Below are 20,986 nucleotides of genomic sequence, written 5' to 3' on the forward strand. Positions count from 1 at the left end.
GAAGTGATGCTGTGGCTCAAGTGGTAGAGCACTAGCCTTGAGCTGAAGAGCTGAGGGACAGTGCCCAGGCCCAGAGTTCAGGCCCCACGACCAGAACCAAAAAATAAAAAAGAAATGCACTCACTATCTTGCCCATGTAATTGTAACCCCTCTGTATGGTATTTTCACAATAATAATAAAAAAAAATAGGTCAACTAATGAGTACATTTCTTTTTTGGATAATGCTACCCCTTCCTTTGCTTTCCCCTAGTTTCCCCTCTTGTCCCTACTCATAAATGTTTTATTTCTTTTGGCTGTGCTTAAGACAGTCTTTTCTTGAATTACAAGGATTGAAGGAAATTTGCAAAAAGAGTAATTTCCTTGCCATATGATTCCATTTTTGTGTGTATATGTCCTGGTAATGGGGCTTGAACTCAGGACCTTGTGCTCTTGGCTTGGCTTTTTTGTTCAAGGGTGACACTGCCACTTGAGCCATACATCTACTTCTGGCTTTTTGCTGGTTAATTGGAGATGAGAGTCTCTGGAATTTGTTTGTCTGGGCTGGCTTTAAACCTGAATCCTCAGATCACAGCCTCCTGAGTAGCTAGGATGGCATGAGCTACTGGCACCCAGCTAAAGATCTAATTTTAATTAATTAATTAATTTTTGTTGTGGGTTCTGAACTCTGGGCCTGGGCGCTGTCCCTGAGCTCTTCAGCTCAAGGCCACTGCTCTTCCACTTGAGTCACAGTACAACTTATGGATTTTAGTAGTTAATTGGAGATAAGAGTCTCACGGGCTTTCCTGTCCAGGCTGGCTTGGAACCATGATCCTCCGCTCTCAGCCTCCTGAGTAGCTAGGATTATAGGCATGAGCCACTGGCTCCTGGCTTCTTAAAACCTTTTTTAATTTCATAGTTGTTGTAGATTACATGTGGTTTTGGAATAATACAGACAGATCCTGTGTACCCTTTTCCCAATATTAATGTATTAAAATATATAGTAATATCACAGCTAGGGTATGGATATTAAGACAGCCATGGTACAGACTGTCCTGTGTCTGTTGTCACAGAGATACTCTTGCTCTGTTTTTTATTTGTCTGTCCTGGAACTTTTTTGCTCAAGGCATTCTATCTTTTGAGTCATAGGTCCAGTTCTGGCTTTTTTGTAGTTAATTAGAGTTAAGAGTCTCATAGACTTTCCTACTTAGGTTGGCTTCTAACCTCGATCTTCATATCTCAGCCTCCTGAGTAGCTAGGATTACAGGCATAAACCACTGGCACCTGGCTCAGATACTTTTTTTTTGCTGGGGATATCATGTGCATTGTTGGATGCTTAGCAGCATCCCTGACTATCTAATACATGTTAATTGTCTCTTTCTCTGCCACCAGTGTCTTGAGCCATGCTAACTGCACCATGAGGGCAAAATTGCCCTTAGTTGAGTACTAAAGGGTCGGAAGAGGGTAATTGTGATATGTGAGATTGGCAAGGTAAGCTAGAGCCAGACTTAGCTTAATAATAATAGCGAAAAGTCTATTTTTATTTTTTGTCAGTACTGGAGTTTGAAATCAGGACCTTGGACTTTCTTTTTTTTTGGGAGGGGGGTGGTGGATCCGGTCATGGGTCCTGAACTCTGGGCCTGGGCGCTGTCCCTCAGCAATTCAGCTCAAGGCTAGCACTCTACCACTTGAGCCACAGTGCCACTTCCAGCTTTTTTTTTTTCTACTTATATGGTGCTGAGGAATCGAACCCAGGGCCTCATGCATGAAAGGCAAATGCTCTACCACTGAACCACCTTCCCAGGCCCTGGCCTTGGACTTTCTAGGCAGGTATTTTGCTGCTGAGGCATGCCTCTACCCTTTTTGGTATTGGTTATTTACTTTTTCCCCCCCTTATGACATTTTAGCTTATTTGATTCTATACATTGTTTCTATATTAACAAAAATAAGGTTACATTAACAGGAAAAGAATTATTAAAATGGAGGAACAACTTGAAGCAGATGAACTTAACTGCATGTGAGGTTGTGATTGAACACTCCTCTCAGTGTACTGGTTATTTTTGAGATAGGCTCTTGCATCTTGCCCAGGTGTCTGCCCACACCTGAATTCTGCCTAGAATTGAATTAATATATTTTAAGTTTCTTGCTAGAGCACCATGACACCTAAGTTCTGTTGAGAAGTCTTGTGAAGTTTTCTGCCGGGTCTGGTCTGGAATCATATTCTCAGCCTTCCAAGTAACTAGGATTATAGTCTTGAGCCTCCAGTGCCTGGCTTACAAAACTAGTTTGAGTGCTGTACTTAGAGGATTTTAGTTGAAGTTTCCTGAGTTGGGTAGTGAGGAGATGAGAGTCCTTCAGGAGTAATATTCTGGCAGTATATTGAGACTCTATGAAATTGAAGAGATCAGAAGCTTGAAGATGCTTAGCTAAGAGACCTGAGTGGAAATAGTGGTAACAGAGAAAGGGAGCATGTTGGCTAGGATGCCAATTTATCTGTCATATGGGGCATTTCCTGGAAGTAGACTTTGGCTAAGTTCTCAAGAGAATTGTGTTTTACTGATTTACCTTCTGCTGGACCCTCAACAACTTTGTTCTATTTTGAAGATAGGTACAAGATTGAGACATTCTTTCACTATTTACTAGTTCATGTATAAGTGAATGCTACTTATGTACTACTGATTATATTAGAAACGTTTTAGGCATTTAATTCATTTCTTAACACTCCTAATATCTGGTTTAATTATATCATTATCTGCTGTGTGCTGGTGGCTTACACCTGTAATTCTACCTACTCAGGAGGCTGAGATCTGAGGATCACCATTTGAAGCCAGCCTGGGCAGGAAAGCCTAGGAGACTGATCGCTCTAGTTAAACCTCAAAAATGTTGAAAGTGGGGCTGTGGCCCAAGTGGTACAGTGCTAGCTTTGAGCAGAAAAACTCAGGGACAGCACCCAGGCCCTGAGTTCAAGCCCCAGGACAGGCACATGCACTCGCGCACACACACACACATACACACACACACACACACACACACAAACATACACACACACACACACACACACATTTATGTTAATTCAGTTGATGGGGAACCCAGTCACAGAAAGCAAGATAAATGGGTGGAAATTACTTAGGAGAATATGCAATGTAATTTAGCTTTCTCTCTTTTTACAGTTCTCTATTGTACTCCTGTACCCTCCCCCCTTGGTACTGGAGTTTAAATTCAGGGCTTCACACTTGTTGAGCCATCCTTAGCCCAACACTGTGCTTTTTAAGTTGTATTTAATTACCATTGTTAATGTATATCCTGTTGAAATATTAGCTGCATATTAATTGTGCATTTTCAGTTTTATTTGAATATCCAGTTTATAAACCTCACAGTTCTGTGAGAAAAACTGTAATATTGTTGGAAATATGAATTGGTGCAGTGCTTTAGGAAAGCAGCATGATAACAAAAAAATTTGTGTCTAATTGTACACAAACATCCTAAAGAAATGAACAAAAACAAGATAACATGCAGAAATGTTCATGTAAAATGGCAATGAGTTTAGAAATAAGCATGCATGAGAGGAAATGTTATGTAGACATTAATATGGAAAATTAGTTGATCTATTGATAATTGCTATTTGAAATAGTAGGGAGTTTTTTTTTTTTTTTTTTGGGTCCGGTCGTGGGGCCTGAACTCTGGGCCTGGGTGCTGTCCCTCAGCTCTTCATCTCAAGGCTAGTACTCTACCACTTGAGCCATAGCGCCACTTCTGGCTTTTTTCATTTTTTTGCTTATGTGGTGCTGAGGAATTGAACCCAGGGCCTCAGGCATGCAAGGCAAGCGCTCTACCACTGAGCCATCTTCCCAGCCCCAGATGTTTTTTTTTCCTCCAATCTTGGGGCTTAAACTCAGGTCCTGGGCACTGTCCCTGAGCCTCTCTGTGCTCAAGGCTGGCACTCTACTACTTGAGCCACAGTGCTACTTCCAGCTTTTTCTGTTTATGTGGTACTGAGGAATTGAACCCAGGACTTCATGTATGCTAGGCAAGCACTCTATCACTAAGCCAGACCCAAAGCCGTTGTGGGGCTTGAACTCTGGGCCTAGGTGCTGTCCCTGAGCTCTTCATTTCAAAGCTAACTCTCTACCACTTTGAGCCACAGCTCCATTTCTGATTTTCTGGTGATTAATTGGAGACATGAGTTTCATAGACTTGCCTGCTGGGCTAGTTTTGAACCATGATCCTCAGGTCTAATTCTCCTGAGTAGGTAGGATTACAAGCTTGAGCCACCAGTGCCTAGCTCCTAATTTTAATTTTTAAATATTAATATTCCTTGTGTTTCAAATGATAGCTCTGAAGATGAAGTAGATGTGCTTTTACATGGAACTCCGGACCAAAAACGCAAACTCATCAGAGAATGTCTTACTGGGGAAAGTGAATCATCCAGTGAAGATGAGTTTGAAAAAGAAATGGAAGCTGAATTAAATTCTACCATAAAAACAATGGAGGACAAGTTATCCTCTCTGGGAACTGGTAAACTTTTTGTTTTGTTTTTATGTATGTTTTTGTAAGCTCTATAAAGGCAGGAACCTTGTCTGTGGGCTTTGGGGTCTCTAGCACTTTCCATAGGTGCTCAATAGGTACTGACTACTTGGAGGAATAACTATGTCTGGCAATCTGAGCCCGAGTTTTATTTGCTGACTATGGGGTATGTCATGTGTATTTAGTATTGTTCATATGTATTATTTCCTTTTGTGGTTATTACTAAAAGGTTAAAAAAAGACACATGTACTTATAAAAGTATTTTTAGGGTTAGATGACACATGTCAGATTTAATGATGTATCATCACAAATTTTTGTTTTTTGTTTTTGTTTTTTTCTGGTCTTGGGGTTTTTTGAACTCAGGGCCTGGGCTCCATCCTTGAGCTTCTCTGTGCTCAGGGCTAGTGCTCTACCACTTGAGCCACAGTGCTACTTCAGCTTTTTCTTTTTCTTTTTGGTTAGTTATGGGGCCTGAACTCTGGGCCTGGGCGCTGTCCCTCAGCTCTTCAGCTCAAGGCTAACGCTCTACCACTTGAGCCACTGCACCACTTCCGGCTTTTTCTGCATATGTGGTGCTGAGGAATCGAACCCAGGGCCTCATGCATGCAAGGCAAGCACTCTACCACTGAGCCACCTTCACAGCCCTACTTTGGCTTTTCCTGTGTATGTGGTACTGAGGAATTGAACCCAGGGTTTCGTGCATGTGAGACAAGCACTGTACCACTAAGCCATATTCCCAGCCCCCCTCCCTTTTTTTTTTTTGGCAATCCTGGGCTTGAACATAGGGCTTGGCTGCTGTTTCTGAGCCTCATTGTGTTCAAGGCGAGCGCTCTACCACTTGAGCCACAGCACCTTCCAGCTTTTTGTAAGCAGTTTATTGGAGACAAAAGTCTTCCCGAGCTGGGTACCAGTGGCTCATGCCTGTAATCCCAGCTACTCAGGAGTCTTAGATCCAGGGATCTGGGTTTGAGGCCAGCCTGGACAGGAAAGTCTGTGAGACTCTTTTTTTTTTTTTGTGATTTTTTTTAATTAATTAATTAATTTTTTATTTGTGAACATACTGTACAGAGGGGTTACAATTACATGGGCAGGATAATGCGTACATTTCTTACCAAGCATTGCAGCCTCCTCCTTTGGTTTACCCTTCACATCCCTTCCCAGCCCCCCCCCCCCCCCCCCCAATCCCAACCCTTCTCCTTCCCCCCCTTCCCCCCCCCCCCACGTTGTAAAGCTCGTTTTGGACATGACAACTTATACTTCTCGTTGTTGCATCAGGTCCACCTGTATCCTTAAACAACTGCTTTTTCCCCCTCTCCTCCACAAGTTATACTGACATCAAATATAGTGAAAGCAGGGGTTATACTGTGGGGGAGGGACATACAAAGCAACAAAGAGATAGTCTTATAAATGCGTTAGAAACACATGCATGAAAGAAAAAACATTAAAATACATGTCTAAGGGTTCATTTTCCTGACATCACATTATCTGACCTTTTCCGCTTGACTCATACATATACTAGATATTGCAAATAAGGGAAACCATGGGACCTATGTTTCTTTGGGCCTGGCTTACTTCACTTAATATAATTTTTTCCAAGTTTTTCCATTTCCTAACAAATGTGGCAATGTCATTCTTTCTGATGGAGGCATAGAATTCCATTGTGTATATATACCACATTTTCTTGATCCATTCATCTACTGAGGGGCATCTGGGTTGGTTCCATATCTTAGCTATGGTAAATAATGCTGCAATGAACATAGTTGTGCTGGTGGCTTTAGTGTGGTCTTGTTTGTAAACATTTGGGTAAATGCCCAAAAGTGGGATTGCTGGGTCATAGGGGAGCTCTATGTGAAGTCTTTTGAGGAACCTCCATACTGCTTTCCAAAGTGGTTGAACAAGTTTACATTCCCACCAACAATGAAGTAAGGTTCCTTTTTGTCCACATCCCCTCTCTTATCTCCAATAAACTACTCAAAAAAGCTGGAAGTGGCATTGTGGCTCAAGTGATAGAGCACTAGCCATTAGCAAAAGAAGCTCAGGGATAGTGCCTATAAGCCCTAAGACTGATTTTCCTGCCTGGGCTGGCTTAGAATTGAGATCCTCAGAGCTTAGCCTTCTGAGTAACTAGAAATACAGGTGTGAGCCACCAGTGCCTGGCTTCTTGTTGTATTTTAATAAGTAATGAAACATGATTTTGATTTTTTTTTCTTTCCCCTTTGGTGCAATACTGGGGCTTGATCTCAGTGCCTTAAACTTATACTTGACTTTTTTCAAAGCCTTTTTCAAGGCTGGTCTACCACTTGAGCCATGCCTCCACTTCTGTTTTTCTGATGGTTAATTGGAGATAAGACTCTTTGGATTTCTCTGCTCGAGCTGTTCTTGAACTGTGATCCTCATATCTTAGCCTTCTAAAGTAGCTAGGCTTACAAGTATGAGTCACTGGTGCTTGGCTGTATTTTTGTTTCATTGGGACAGATCTCACTGTAGAGTCAAAGCTGGCTTGAAATGAATGGTTATATTGTTTCAGCCTCCAAGGTACTGGTATTACAGCCTGATTCATTTTGAGGTGTTTTATGTGAAATGAAGTTAGCCTGAAAACTGGTTTGTGAAAGTAGGACTCCTCAGCACTGATTTCATGTTGATATGTTGTGTATTAGAAATGAAAGCATATAATAATAATAATAACTTAAGCAAGTGTTAGAGGAAGACAGGATTACAGGCATGTAATGACAAATATAAATGATGGCATGGCACTGGGTACACCTGGAAAGAAGACTAGTTTTGTGTGTGTGTGTGTGTGTGTGTGTGTGTGTGTGTTTCATCCTAGGGTGTGAACTCAGCATAGTCCCTGACCTTTTGTGTTCAAGGCTAGTGCGCTAGTACTTGGGCCACAGCTCCACTTTGGGCTTATTTTGGTGTTCAATTGAGGATAAGCGTCTCACAGACTTTTCCGCCTAGGCTGGCTTTGAACCTCATCCTCAAATCTCAGCCTCCTGAAGAGCTAGGATTATAAGCATGACCCACTGGTGCCTAGTTTATGACACCCATTCCCTTCTTGTGGAGTTTTTTTTTTCTGTGTGTGTGTGTGTGTATGTTGCTACTGTTTTTATTTTTTTTGTCAGTCATGGGGCCTGAACTCTGAGCCTGCATGCTGTCCCTCAGTACTTCAGCTTGAGCCACAGAGCTTTTTTTGCTTATATGGTGCTGAGGAATTGAACCCAGGGCCTCACACAAGGAAGGCAAGCGCTCTACCACTGAGCCACCTTCCCAGCCCTGCTATTCAGGTTTGAATTCCTTTCACTTGGCTTTTTCCGCTCACAGCTGATGCTCTACCTTTTGAGCTACATGTCTCTTCAGTGTTGGCTTTTTCTGAGTAAGTGGAGATTGAGTCTGTTGGATTTGTCTGCCTGGGCTGACTTTGAACCTGATATGCAGAGCTCATCCTCCTGAGTAGCTAGGATTACAGGTGTAAGCCACCAGTGCTCAATTTCTGTGGAGTTTTTATTCTCTTTCCATTCTGCCCCTGAAAGTAAGATACTGTCAGGTTGGTGGCTCCTGCCTGTAATCCTATTCAGGATTAGGACCAGGAGATCTGAGGATCTTGTTTAAAGCTAGCACAGGAAGAAAAGTTTCTTGGACTCTTCTCTCCAGTAAATCACAAAAAGCAGGAAGTGGAACTATGGCTCACATGGTAGTGAGCAAAAAAAAAGAGCCCAGGAACAGTGCCTAGGTCCTGAGTTTAAGCCCAGGGCCAACACACACACACACACACACACACACACACACACACACACACACACGCCACACACGCACCCCCCCAATCATAAACCCCAAGGTACTACAACACACACACACACAATCATAAACCCCAAGGTACTACAACACACACACACACACATGCATGCACACCCCAATCATAAACCCCAGGATACTATTCCTTCTTCTTCATAGTATACTGCATGGCTGAAGAGAGATGGAGCTGGATGCTGGTGGCTCATGCCTGTTATCCTAGCTACTCATGAGGCTGAGATCTGGGAATCACAATTCAAAGCCAGCCTGGGCAGGAATGTCTGTGAGACTTAACCTCCAATTAAACACCAGAAAACGGGAAATGGCATTGTGGTTCAACTGGTAGAGCACTAGCTTTGAGCTGAAGAGCTCAGGGACAGTGCCCAGGCCCAGAATTCAATACCCATAACCAACCAAAAAAAAAAAAAGTAGAGCAATAGATGCTGGCAACCTGCAATATCTTTTTTAATATAAGTAGATTTATAGGAAGGGAGAAAGAATTTTCTCATGATGTAGAACACTTGCATTATGGAGGGCTAATGCCTTGTAATAGCTTAGGGCACAGAAATCAAGTAGGTCACTAATGGGAAAAGATTTCACCATCCAAATGAAATTATGCGTAAGTTGATGGTACTTTGAGATGATAGAGAAGTGTGTGAAGGTTTGTCTTTTGGTATTCCATGGTTGTAAACTATGCTTCCAACTTGAATAGGGTCTTCTTCAGGAAATGAGATAATTGGAACAGCACCAACAAAGTATTATGATGATATATATTTTGATTCTGATTCTGAGGATGAAGACAAAACAGGTAAGTACATACTTTGTTTACCAGTTTATATATATATATATATATATATGTACATATCTATATCTATATTTATATCTATATCTGTATCTTCTGTGTATGTGGTGTTGAGGAATCAAACCCAGGGCGTCATGCATGCTAGGCAAGCACTCTAACACTGAGCCATCTTCCTCGCCCCCACCAGTTTATAGTTCGAGAAAGGTTTACCTAACAGTTATTTGTCTTTAGGATTTCCCTCAGTTTAATCTTTTAGAAATAATTGCAGGTGGTTGATGTGAGAAGCCAAGCTGGCACGCAGGCATGATGCATGGCATGGACAATCTGGGGGAAGAGGGAGGCGAGTCCAGTCCTGCTTAGTACCTCCTGACTCAGCACTCTTTCCCCATTGGTTCTTTTAGGTCCCTCAAATTGTTTTTTCACACCTATAGCTGGTCTCCATTTATGTTTTCCTGCGGAATTTTCCCTTCTGTGTTGGAAATAACTGATTTAATTATAACAGGTATTGAAGTGGAATACATAGTAACACATTTATGTGGTAAAGGAAGGTTTTTTGGTTTTATGTATTAGGAATTAAATAGTGACTTGCTGCTAGGTACTGGTGGCTCACACTTGTAATGGTAGCTACTCAGGAGGCTTAGAGATAAGGATGGCCACCCTAGGCAGAAAATTCCAAAAAGTGGAAGTGGAGTTGTGGCTTAAGTGGTAAAATGTTAGCCTTAAGAAAAAAAAAAAAGGCAAACCTGAGTTCAAGCCCCAGGGACTAAAAAGTCCAGTGTACTGGGTACTGGTGGCTCATGCCTGTAATCCTAGCTATTTAGGAGGCTGAGATCTGAGGATCACGGTTCAAAGCCAGCCCTGGCAGGAAAGACTTTTATTTCCAATTAGCCACCAGAAGACCACAAGTAGCACTGTGGCCCAAAGTGGTAGAGTACTAGCCTTGAGCAAAAGAGCTCAGGAACAGTGCCCAGACCCTGAATTCAAGTCCTACCACCACCACCACCAACAACAATGTATGTGGATGGCCACATACTTTCTGTGTGTATGCACACACCTGTATGTGTGTACTAAGGACTGTACTCAGGACTTTGTGAATGTTAGTCTGCAATCTGTCACTCTTGGCTCAAGCAGTTTTCCTAACTCAGCCTTTTGAGTACCTGGGGTACTGTAGGTGCATGCCAAGGTAGCTAGGTTCTTTCTTTATGTTTAATTCCCCCCCCCCATTTTAGTAGTATTTAATATATGAGAACTTACAGAGAATTTATACATAAGAAATAGTTCTGGGCTGGGAAGGTGGCTCAGGGGTAGAGCGCTTGCCTTGCATGCCTGAGGCCCTGGGTTCGATTCCTCAGCACCATATAAGCAAAAAGAAAAAAGCCGGAAGTGACACTGTGGCTCAAGTGGTAGAGTGCTAGCCTTGAGCTGAAGAGCTGAGGGACAGGGCCCAGGCCCAGAGTTCAGGCCCCATGACCGGACCCCCCCCAAAAAAAAAATAGTTCTTATTCTTCATTTGTATTGAGTGGGCTTTTTTTGGTTGGTTGTAGCGCTTGAACTCTGGGCCTGGGCACTGTCCCTTAGCTCTTCAGTTCAAGGCAAGTACTCTACCACTTGAGCCACAGAGCTACTTCTTGTTTTCTGAGTAGTTTATTGGAGATAAGAGCCTCATGGATGTTCCTGCCCAGGCTGGCTTTGAACCATGATCCTCAGATTTCAGTCTCCTGAGTAGCTAGGATTACAGGCGTGAGCCACCAGTGCCGGCTTGAGTGGCCTTTTGAAACTAAATTCCATTATTTAAAACTCATTTCTTGCGGGGTGGCTCTCTCCTGTAATCCTAGCTACTCAGGAGGCTGAGATCTGAGGATCATGGTTCAAAGCCAGCCCAGGGAAGGAAAGTCTGTGAGACTCTTATCTCCAATAAACCACCAGAAAACTGGAAGTGGCGCTGTGGCTCAAGTGGTAGAGCTCTTGCCTTGAGCTGAAGAGCTGAGGGACAGTGCCCAAGTCCAGAGTTCAAGCCCCATGACTGACAAACAACAACAACAACAACAACAAAAAACCCCAAAACAAAAAACAAAACTCATTTCTTGAGATACTAGTATTTTTATTTTTGTTTTGTTAGTTGTAGGGCTTGAACTCAGGGCTCAGGGCTAACGTTCTACTACTTTGAGCCATAGCTCCACTTCTGTTTTTTTGTTTTGTTTTGTGTTTGTGTGATGAATTGAAGATATGAGTCTCATGGACTTTCCTGTCCTGGCTGGCTTTGAATCATGATCCTCAGATCTCAGCTACCTGAGTAGTTATGATTATAGGCATGACCTACCAGTGCTCAACTGAGATACTAGTTTTTTGTTGTTGTTGTTGGTGGTGGTGGTGGTGGTGGGGCCTGAACTCTGGGTCTGGGCTCTTTCCCTCAGCTCTTCAGCTCAAGGCTAATGCTTTACCAGTTGAGCCACAGCGCCACTTCTGGCTTATTCTGCTTATGTGGTGCTGAGGAATCGGACCCATGGCCTCATGCATGCAACGCAAGCACTCTACAACTGAGCCACCTTCCCAGCCCTGAGATACTAGTTTTTCATGGAGAAATAGTTTGAGCTTTCTCTATCATCTTTTTTTATTGTTTGTTAATTGTGCAATACATTTCTTTCAAGAATAGTTTTAAAATATTCTTAGGATAATATAAATAAGCATATAGCTTCTTTTATATTAAGTGCGAACTTTAGACATAATACTTAGGTATATCCTTAATCTTTTGAAAATTAGCACAAGTGACCAAGAAAAAAAAGAAGAAACGGCACAGGATTCCAACAAATGATGAATTATTATATGATCCTGAAAAAGATAATAGAGACCAAGCATGGGTTGATGCACAGAGAAGAGGGTAAGAAATAAAATTTAATATTTATTTATTTATTTATTGCCAGTCCTGGGGCTTGAACTCAGGGCCTGCACACTGTCTCTCAGCTCTTCAGCTCAAGGCTAGCACTCTACCACTTGAGCGTGGCTTTTTCTGCTTATGGAGTGCTGAGGAATTGAACCTAGGGCCTCATGCATGGAAGACAAGCACTATACCACTGAGCTACCTTCCCATCCCCTGGGAGGGAGATTTGAACTCAGAGCTTTGTGTTTGCTAGGCAGGTACTCTAACAATCTGTCCTTTCAGCCCTTTGGTTTTGCTTGTGTTATTTTGGGGAAATGGTCTTGAGGACTATGCCAACCTGACCTTTGATCCTCTTATATATGCCTCCCTGTATAACTGGGATAATAGGCATATACCATCCTGCCCAGCTATTGGTGGACATGAGATGTCACTAACTTTTTGTTGAGAGTAGGCTCAAACTGTGATTCTCTTAACTCTCTGCCTCCTAAGTGACTAGTTAGTATTGTAAATGTGAACCAGTAGTACGTGACTTGAATTTTCAGTCTTTTGGTTCTGTATTTAGGAACTTAGGAACTTTTAGATTATATGGAAATTCCATTTTTTACTTATTTAATTTTTTGTTTTCCAGTGCTGGGGATTGAGGATTGAGACCAGAGTATCAAAGATGCTAGGTGAATACTCTACCACTGAGCTACATCTCAACCCCTATAATAACTTTTTGAGGAAATACAAAACTATTTTCCACCGTGACTGTACCATTGTACATTCCTACAAACAAAATACAATGGTTGGGCTGGGTATGTGGCTCAGAGTGCTTGCTTAGCATACATGAAGCCCTGGGTTTGATTATTCAGTACCACATAAAAAGAAAAGGCTGAACAAAGGAGGGGGTAACAATGCTTGATAGGAAATGGACTCCATGTAACTGTAACCCCTCTGTACAGTATCTTTACAATAAAAATATGTATTGCAAAAAACAGCAACAATAAAAAAAACCCAGAAAACTCTGGAAGTGGCATTGTGGCTCAAGTAGAGTGCTAGTGTTGAGCAAAAGAAGCCCAGGGACAGGATTCAGGCCAAGAGTTCAAGTACCAGGACAGGCAAAAAAAAAAAAAAGGGCTGGGAAGGTGGCTCGGTGGTAGAGTGTTTGCCTTGCATGCATGAGGCCCTGGGTTCAGTTCAATTCCTTAGCACCACATAAGCAGAAAAAGCCTGAAGTGTCACTATGGCTCAAATGGTAGAGTGCTAGCCTTGAGCTGAAGACTTGAGGGACAGTGCCCAAGCCCAGAGTTCAGGCCCACGACTGACACAAACACATACACACACACACACACACACACACACACACACACACACACACGCACGCACAAAATATGAACAAATTTAACTTTGATATGAAGGCTATTCAATGCTGTATCCTTGTATTTTGTACATTAGTAAAAGACAGTAGTTACTGAATAAATAAGTTATTTTCTTGGGATTTTGGTTTTGAAATGTGCTGTGTTGGAAGTGTTTTTTTTTTGGTTAGTCATGGGACTTGAACTCTGGGCCTGGGCGCTGTCTCTAGGTTTTTCAGTTCAAGGTGAGCCCTCTACCACTAGAGCTACTGTGCTACTTCCTGTTTTCTTATTGGAGATAAGAGTCTCATGGACTTTCCTGCCTGGGCTGGCTTTGAACCATGATCCTCAGATCTTAGCCTCTTGAGTAGCTAGGATTACAGGTGTCACTGGCGCCTGGCTAGGAGATGTTTAACATTATGAAATATGTGTCATGTTTTTTTCTGGAGTTTTCCCTATAAACATTTGAAGTGTTTTGGCAAGGAATACAAAATTATTTTCCTTTTTTTTCTTTTTTTAAAAAAAATTTTGGCCAATCTCAGGTCTTGTGAAATCAGGGCCTGGGCACTGTCCCTGAGCTTCTTTTGCTCAAGGCTAGCACTCTACTACTTAAGCCACAGCAGCATTTCTGGCTTTTCTTTGTATATGGGACCAATGAGTGGAACCCAGGGCTTCATGTGTGCTAGTCACTCTCCTATTAAGCCACATTCCTAGCCCTTACCTTTTGTTTGGTATTTTCAGTTTCCTGTAAGTCTTCTAAAAAATAGATATTCTAGGCTTGGTGCCAGTGGCTCATACCTATAATCAATAACTGCTCAAGAGGCTGATCTCTAGGGATTGTAGTATGAAGCCAGCCTGGGCAGGAAAGTCCTTGCGACTCTTTTCTCTGAGCAGCCACCAAAAAACTAAAAGTGGAAGTGTGGCTCATGTGGTAGATTACAAGCTATGTGCATAAAAACTCAGAGACTGTGCCTAAGCCCTGAGTTCAAACCCCAATACTGGCATAAAAATATATAAGTAAATAAATAAGTACTCATATTTTTATGTCTTCATAAATGTACTCATACTTTAATCTTTCAATCAGAAAATTTTTTGAGCACTTATTGTTAACTGTCCTAGAGCCTTGAAATACAGTTGATAATGATAGAAACAGAAGTCTTTAACTACTTGAGTTTCCATTTCTATTTTATTAATGTAACTTTACTGCATTGTTAGAAGGCTGGGTTTTTTTTTTTTTTTTTTTGGTTGTTGTTGTGGGGCTTGAACTCAGGCCCTAGACATTGTCCATGACTTTGTTTGCTCAAGGATAGTGCTCTACCACTTTGAGCCCCACAACTCTACTTCCAGTTTTTGAGTGGTTAATTGGAGATAAGATGGGCTGGCTTTGAACTGTGATCCTCAGATCTCAGCCTCCTGAGTAGCTAGGATTATAGGCATGAGCTACCAGCATCTGGCTTTGGAGGCAATTTTTTTTTTTTTTTTTGGGTCGGGACGTGGGGCCTGAACTCTGGGCCTGGGCGCTGTCCCTCAGCTCTTCAGCTCAAGGCTAGCGCTCTACCACTTGAGCCACAGGGCACTCCGCCTTTTTTCTTTTTGCTTATGTGGTGCTGAGGACTTGAACCCAGGGCATCAGGCATGCAAGGCAAGCGCTCTACCACTGAGCCACCTTCCCAGCCCCAGCAATTTTTTTTTAAAGAAGAGTTACATGGCTGGGAAGATGGCTCAGTGGTGGAGTGCTTGCCTTGCATGCATGAGGCCCTGGGTTCGATTTCTCAGCACCACATAAGAAGAAAAAGCTGGAAGTGGCACTGTGGCTCAAGTGGTAGAGTACTAGCCTTGAGCTGAAGAGCTGAGGGACAGCACCCAGGCCCAGAGTTCAGGCTCCACGACCGACAAAAAAAAAAAAAAGAATTACAGATTTATAGAACAATTGAGCAGATAATTCAAAAAGTTTCCATATACCACTGCCTCACCCCAACACACACAGTTTCTCCTATTGTTACATTCATATGGTACAGTTAACTGTCACAATTTGGGAACCAATGTTCTTATGGTTATTATTATTAACTAAAATTTGTAGTTTATTATAGTTCCTTATTTTTTAGGTGATGTGCAATTCATGTTCCAGGATCCAGCTTAGAACACCATCATATATTTATTTATTATGTCCCCTTTAGCCAATGTTGATAATGAACCTAAAAATTATATTCTAGACCTACTTTCTTATTTTTGATGACTTTCATTGCTTTGAGGAGAACTGTGGAGTATGAGGAGGGTCCTTCTGATGTTTTGGGTCCGGTCGTGGGGCCTGAACTCTGGGCCTTGGCGCTGTCCCTCAGCTCTTCAGCTCAAGGCTAGCGCTCTACCACTTGAGCCACAGCACCACTGCTGGCTTTTTTCTTTTGCTTATGTGGTGCTGAGGAATCGAACCCAGGGCTTCAGGCATGCAAGGCAAGTGCTCTACCACTGAGCCACCTTCCCAGCCCCCTGATGTTTTTCTTATAATTAGACTGAGATTATATTTTTGTTTGCTGAGATTATGTTTTGCAGTTGAGGGTGGTCTTGAATGCCCAACTCTCCTGCCTCAACCTCCTCAGAACTGGGATTATAGGTATGTGCCAAGGAGGCTGAGATGTGAGGATTGAGGTTTGGAGCCAGCCCAGGCAGGAAAGTCCATGAGACTTTTATTTGCAATTAAACACCATGAATAAACCAGTAGTGAGGTTATGGCTCAAGTGGCAGGGTGCTAGCCTTGAGCGAAAGAGCTGAGATAACATCTAGGTCTTGAGTTTCAAGCCCTAGTTCTTACAAAACAACAACAACCACCAAACAAAAAGCCAAAGCAAAGAAACTCCAGATATGTACCACTACCCAATTATACTGTATTCTTTGAAAGTAGGTCACTATGTGTGGGCTAGACTTAAGCAATACCTGGAGAATATCTTTATAAGCTATTTTGAAATTTTCTGAATAGGAGATTTATTTTCTCACCTCCATTTATTTATGCACATTAAGTTTGCATGGACTATTTTATTATTTTTTAAAAATTTTTTATTGTGATTAAGTGATTACATAATTTCCCAGTATTGTGGTATAGTGATGTTTAGTTAAAGTTGCAAGCATATTCTAACTTTCATGGGGCAAATTGTCTATCATAGTCTATAACACTAATGAGTTCTGTGAGCTTTGACAATATAGTTATTTCTTCCACATTGGATTGTATGGGCTATTTTATATGGAGTTATAATCCATACTGTTTTATTTTGTAACTCAAGTTGTTTGAGCTTGACATTGAGAGCTCCTTTATTTGGCTCCTGATCACCTTTGGCACACTTTTCCTTGTTTTGTTGTGTTTTAATACTTCTCCCTTTCTGGTACTGTTTTGGGTTATGCTGTATTTCTAGAATCAGCCATTTCTCTGAGTCTCCTTTTATTGGAGAATGGTGTTAGAGACCAAGATTTACCTTTAATGTGTTTTTCCCTTTTAATTTCTTTTCTATTGTAGTTATCATGGTTTTGGACTAAAGAGGGCACGTCAGCAACAACAGCCAGTTCCAAACAGTGATGCTGTCTTGAATTGCCCTGCTTGCATGACCACTCTGTGCCTTGATTGTCAAAGGTAATCAAACACACACACGTATACACATGCACTAGTTAAAAAAAATTAAAAAACCTGATGCCATCTCAGCTCTTTCGCTCAAAGCTAGCACCTTGCCACTTGATCCAGGCACTAGTGGCTCACACTTGTAATCCTAACTAATCAGTAGGCTCAGATTTGAGGATCTTAGTTCAAAACTAGCCTGGGCAGACAAACCCAATAGATTCTTATCTCTAATTAACCACCAAGAAGCTGGAAGTGGAGCTGTGGTTCAAGTAATAGAGTGTTAACTTTGAATACAAAAGCAGGAGAGGAAGTAAGATGTCCCCCAAACAATAGGGAATTGCTCCAACTCTCTCTAACCAGACAGAGATTTGGGTTCCTAATATGCACTTTTCCCCAAAAGATCAATAACAGACATATATAGCATTTTTTTTTTTTTTGGTCAGTTGTGGGGCCTGAACTCTGGGCCTGGCTGTTGTCCCTCAGCAGTTCAGCTCAAGGCTAGCGCTCTACCACTTGAGCCACAGTGCCACTTGCAGCTTTTTGTGCTTATGTGGTTCTGAGGACTTGAACCCAGGGCCTCATGCATGCAGGGCAAGTACTCTACCACTGAGCTACCTTCCTAGAACAAACATATATAAACAAGCAGAGAGTCATGGGAACTGAAAAAAAAAAAACTCATAACTTCTACACATAAGGGTGGAAAACTCTGAAAAACTCCCCCCCCCATCCCCCATCCTGCCACTAAAGTGGCCTGGTGTCTGCCTTGACCTCTAGAACCCACCAGTGGACTGCAGTATTCTGACAGAAAACTCCACAACACCAGACCTGGACAGTGAAGATGGAGATAGTGAGCCATGGCTAAACCCAGACCCAGAGAGCTCCTATGGTCATACCTGTCAACTTACAAGCAATATGGCAGATCTGTGAGAGGGCCCTGGCAGCTGATGGATGGGAGTGGTCTGGGGTGGGAGCAGCCTAGTGTCCATGCAGCAGGAATGGCCAGGCAACAGGAGCAGTCCAGCAGTGGGAGCCACCTGACAGCGGGTTGACCATCCCAGTGGCCATGTGGGCAGGAGTGATCTAGGGTTGGGAGCAGCCCAGCAGCTGGGCAGGCAGCAGGAGCTGCCCAGTGCAAGTTCATCTCAAAGACCTGAATTTAACCTTTCTAGTCCCTGAGGTAGACCTGATGGAGCTCCCTCCTAACTAGCTCAGGGTGAGCATGTGCACAGGTGTTTGCTGGCCCTGGGACTCAGTGTGGGCAAGTTTACCCAGTGTGAACTAGTCAAAGCCAAGCAAGGGCTGCCACTAGTCAGGGGGAAATAGGCCACACTGGGGCTTGGGCCCTGACAATCTCTGAACTCAAATGCTTAAATTGCAAGCAAATACACTGGATGGTAAAAGAAAAAAAATATACTGGTCCATGATAAATTATATAGATCTCTAGGTATTCACACTAGGAGGATACTCTTAGGAGAGGCTCACGTAGGCAAAATAGCTATGTGCATCTGACCATATAAAATAGTATTTATCAAAGTGAACTCCATTTCATTATTGGTGTTTTTGGTTTCATTTGTCTGGCTTATTCATTTATTTGTCTTTATTAGGGTAAGTAATGGCACAGAATGGGACAAAGGGTAAACAAATGCAGCAGTGATACTTGCTGGCTACTACATTGAAAATAAACTATACAACTTGTGGGTGGGAATGGAATATAAAAACTGAGACAGAGGGCTGGGAAGGTGGCTCAGTGGTAGAGTGCTTGCTTTGCATGCATGAGGCCCTGGGTTCCATTCCTCAGTACCACATAAGCAGAAAAACCGGATGTAGCACTGTGGTTCAAGTGGTAGAATGCTAGCCTTTTGCTGAGGAGCCAAGAGACAGTGCCCTGAGTTCGGGCCCCACGACTGACAACCCCAAAACAAACAAAAAAAACAACTGGGAGAGAGCAAAGGAAGGGTGACATTGTTCAAAAAGATATATATATATATTTTATTTTTTTTGGGGTCAGTTGTGAGGCTTGGGTGCTGTCTCTGAGCTCTTTTGCTCAAGGCTAGTGCTCTTTCACTTTGAGCCATAGCTTTACTTCCAGAATATGTACTCTTTATCTGACTTACGTAACTGTAACCCCTTTGTATATTATCTTTACAGTAGCAATAAATAAATGGGAAAAAAAAAGACTCATGACTTTTCCTTCCTGGGCTGGCTTTAAGCAAATCTCAGCTTCTTGAGTAGCTAGGATTATAGGTATGAGCCACCAGTGCCCAGCTTTCTCCCCAATTTTAAAATAACTCTTTGGGCTGGGGATGTAGCTTACTGGTAGAATGCTTGCCTAGCATGCCTGAAGCCCTGGGTTGGATTCCTCAGTACCATATAAACAGAAAAAGCTGGAAGTGGTGCTGTGGATCAAGTAGTAGAGTGCTAGCCTTGAACAAAAGAAGCTCAAGAACAGAGCCTATGTCCTCCCTGAGTTCAAGCCCTAGGACTGGCAAAACAACAGCAAACAAACAAAACCTTTCACATTTCTTTACATTTTCTTTTATTTCTATTTTGTCTTTATTTTGGTTTATATATCAATGAGTTTTGATGTTGTCAAGTTTTATCTGAAGGATAAATTAAAACATAAATCCAGTCTCTATATTCCTCTTAGGCATGAATCCTACAAAACCCAGTATAGAGCCATGTTTGTGATGAATTGTTCTGTCAACAAAGAGGAGGTTCTAAGGTATAAAATCCCAGAGAGCAGGAAGAAAAGGCGGGGCTATAAGAAGATGAAGTCTAATCGTGAAGATCCTGCAGAGCAGGCAGAGACAGAAGAGGAAGAAATCTATCATCCAGTCATGTGCACAGAATGTTCCACTGAAGTGGCAGTCTATGACAAGGATGAAGTCTTTCACTTTTTCAATGTTTTAGCAAGCCATTCCTAAACAATGTAACTGGAATTTGATTTCCCAGTGTGGTTTGTAAGGCAAATATGGACACTTTCCTCTTTATCTATTCATATCATTAAGTGATATTGAGTTATTTGTGCAAGCAGTATTTTGTCTTTATGAAAGAAAATGGTTATTAGTCTTTATCTCTTACCTCTTCCTTTTTTTTCCTTTTAGTTTTTTCCATGAGTTCTGATGAGGCTGAATTCATGCTATTTTTGATGAACATTTGGAAATTTGGGGGCTTTTTATTTATGAAAGCTCTTTAGAATTAAAATGTTCTCAAATTATAAATCATCTTTGTTTCTCAATGTTTGTTTCTGTTATATTAACAAAATACCTAAGGTTGAGCTGTGTAAAAAGACTTTTAGCCACGCTCATGCTTGTAATCCTAACTACTCAGGAGGCTGAAATCTGAGAATCATGGTTCAAAGCCAGCCCAAGCAGAAAGTCTGTGAGACTCTCACCTTCAATTAACCAGCAAAAACGCTGGAAGTGAGCTGTGGCTCACTTGGTAAGAGTGCTAGCCTTGCCAGGCACTGGTGGCTCACATCTGTAATCCTAGCTACCCAGGAGGCTGAGATCTGAGAATCATGGTTCAAAGCCAGCCTGGGCAGAAAATTCCCTGTGAGACTCATCTTTAATTAACTACTCAAAAACTGGAAGTGGCACGAGACTCCAGTAAAAGAATGTATCTCAGATCTCAACTGCAAACTAGCTTCAGAATATGATTGAAAACTACCAAGTTTCATAAGGTTTAAAATTTTTTTTTGTATATGAAAGGGAGAGAGAGAGAGAGAGAGAGAGAGAGAGAGAGAGAGAGAGGAGAGAGAGAGTATGTGTGTGTGTGTAGTTGGAATTCATGGCTTGCTACTTGTGCTTCTACCACCTGAGCCATGCCTCTGGAATCCCAAGCTATAAAGTTTGCATTTGGATAGCCATGTCCATAAGCCCTTTTCTGAAGCTTTGCTCCTGGGTAGTAAAGTTACTTATGGATCAAAGTAACTTAGGTTTTTCAAACAAGAGTAGAATGTTTCAGTCTTACAGATATATTTCCCATAGCTAAATTAGCTTCCCTCCCTCCTTCCTTCCTTCCTTCCTTCCTTCCTTCCTTCCTTCCTTCCTTCCTTCCTTCCTTCCTTCCTTCCT

The 20,986-nt window shown here is 42.1% G+C and overlaps 1 protein-coding gene across 2 annotated transcripts in view; it reads left to right on the top strand.

Moving 5' to 3' along the window:
* Eapp (E2F-associated phosphoprotein) overlaps positions 1-20,134 on the top strand; it is a 22,819-nt gene extending 2,685 nt beyond the window's left edge. The window contains exons 2-6 of one of the 2 annotated variants that reach the window (XM_013012370.1): positions 4,310-4,491; positions 9,002-9,097; positions 11,852-11,969; positions 16,812-16,925; positions 19,540-20,134. In XM_013012370.1, coding sequence (XP_012867824.1) covers positions 4,310-4,491; positions 9,002-9,097; positions 11,852-11,969; positions 16,812-16,925; positions 19,540-19,834 — 805 coding nt within the window. In that variant the 3' untranslated portion in view covers positions 19,835-20,134. The remainder of the gene's footprint in view (positions 1-4,309; positions 4,492-9,001; positions 9,098-11,851; positions 11,970-16,811; positions 16,926-19,539) is intronic. The other variant, XM_013012371.1, reaches the window with a different exon arrangement.
* The last annotated feature ends 852 nt before the right edge of the window (positions 20,135-20,986 follow it).

This window comes from Dipodomys ordii, unplaced genomic scaffold (assembly GCF_000151885.1).
Source record: "Dipodomys ordii isolate 6190 unplaced genomic scaffold, Dord_2.0 Scaffold16, whole genome shotgun sequence".
Classification (NCBI taxonomy): Eukaryota; Metazoa; Chordata; class Mammalia; order Rodentia; family Heteromyidae; genus Dipodomys; species Dipodomys ordii.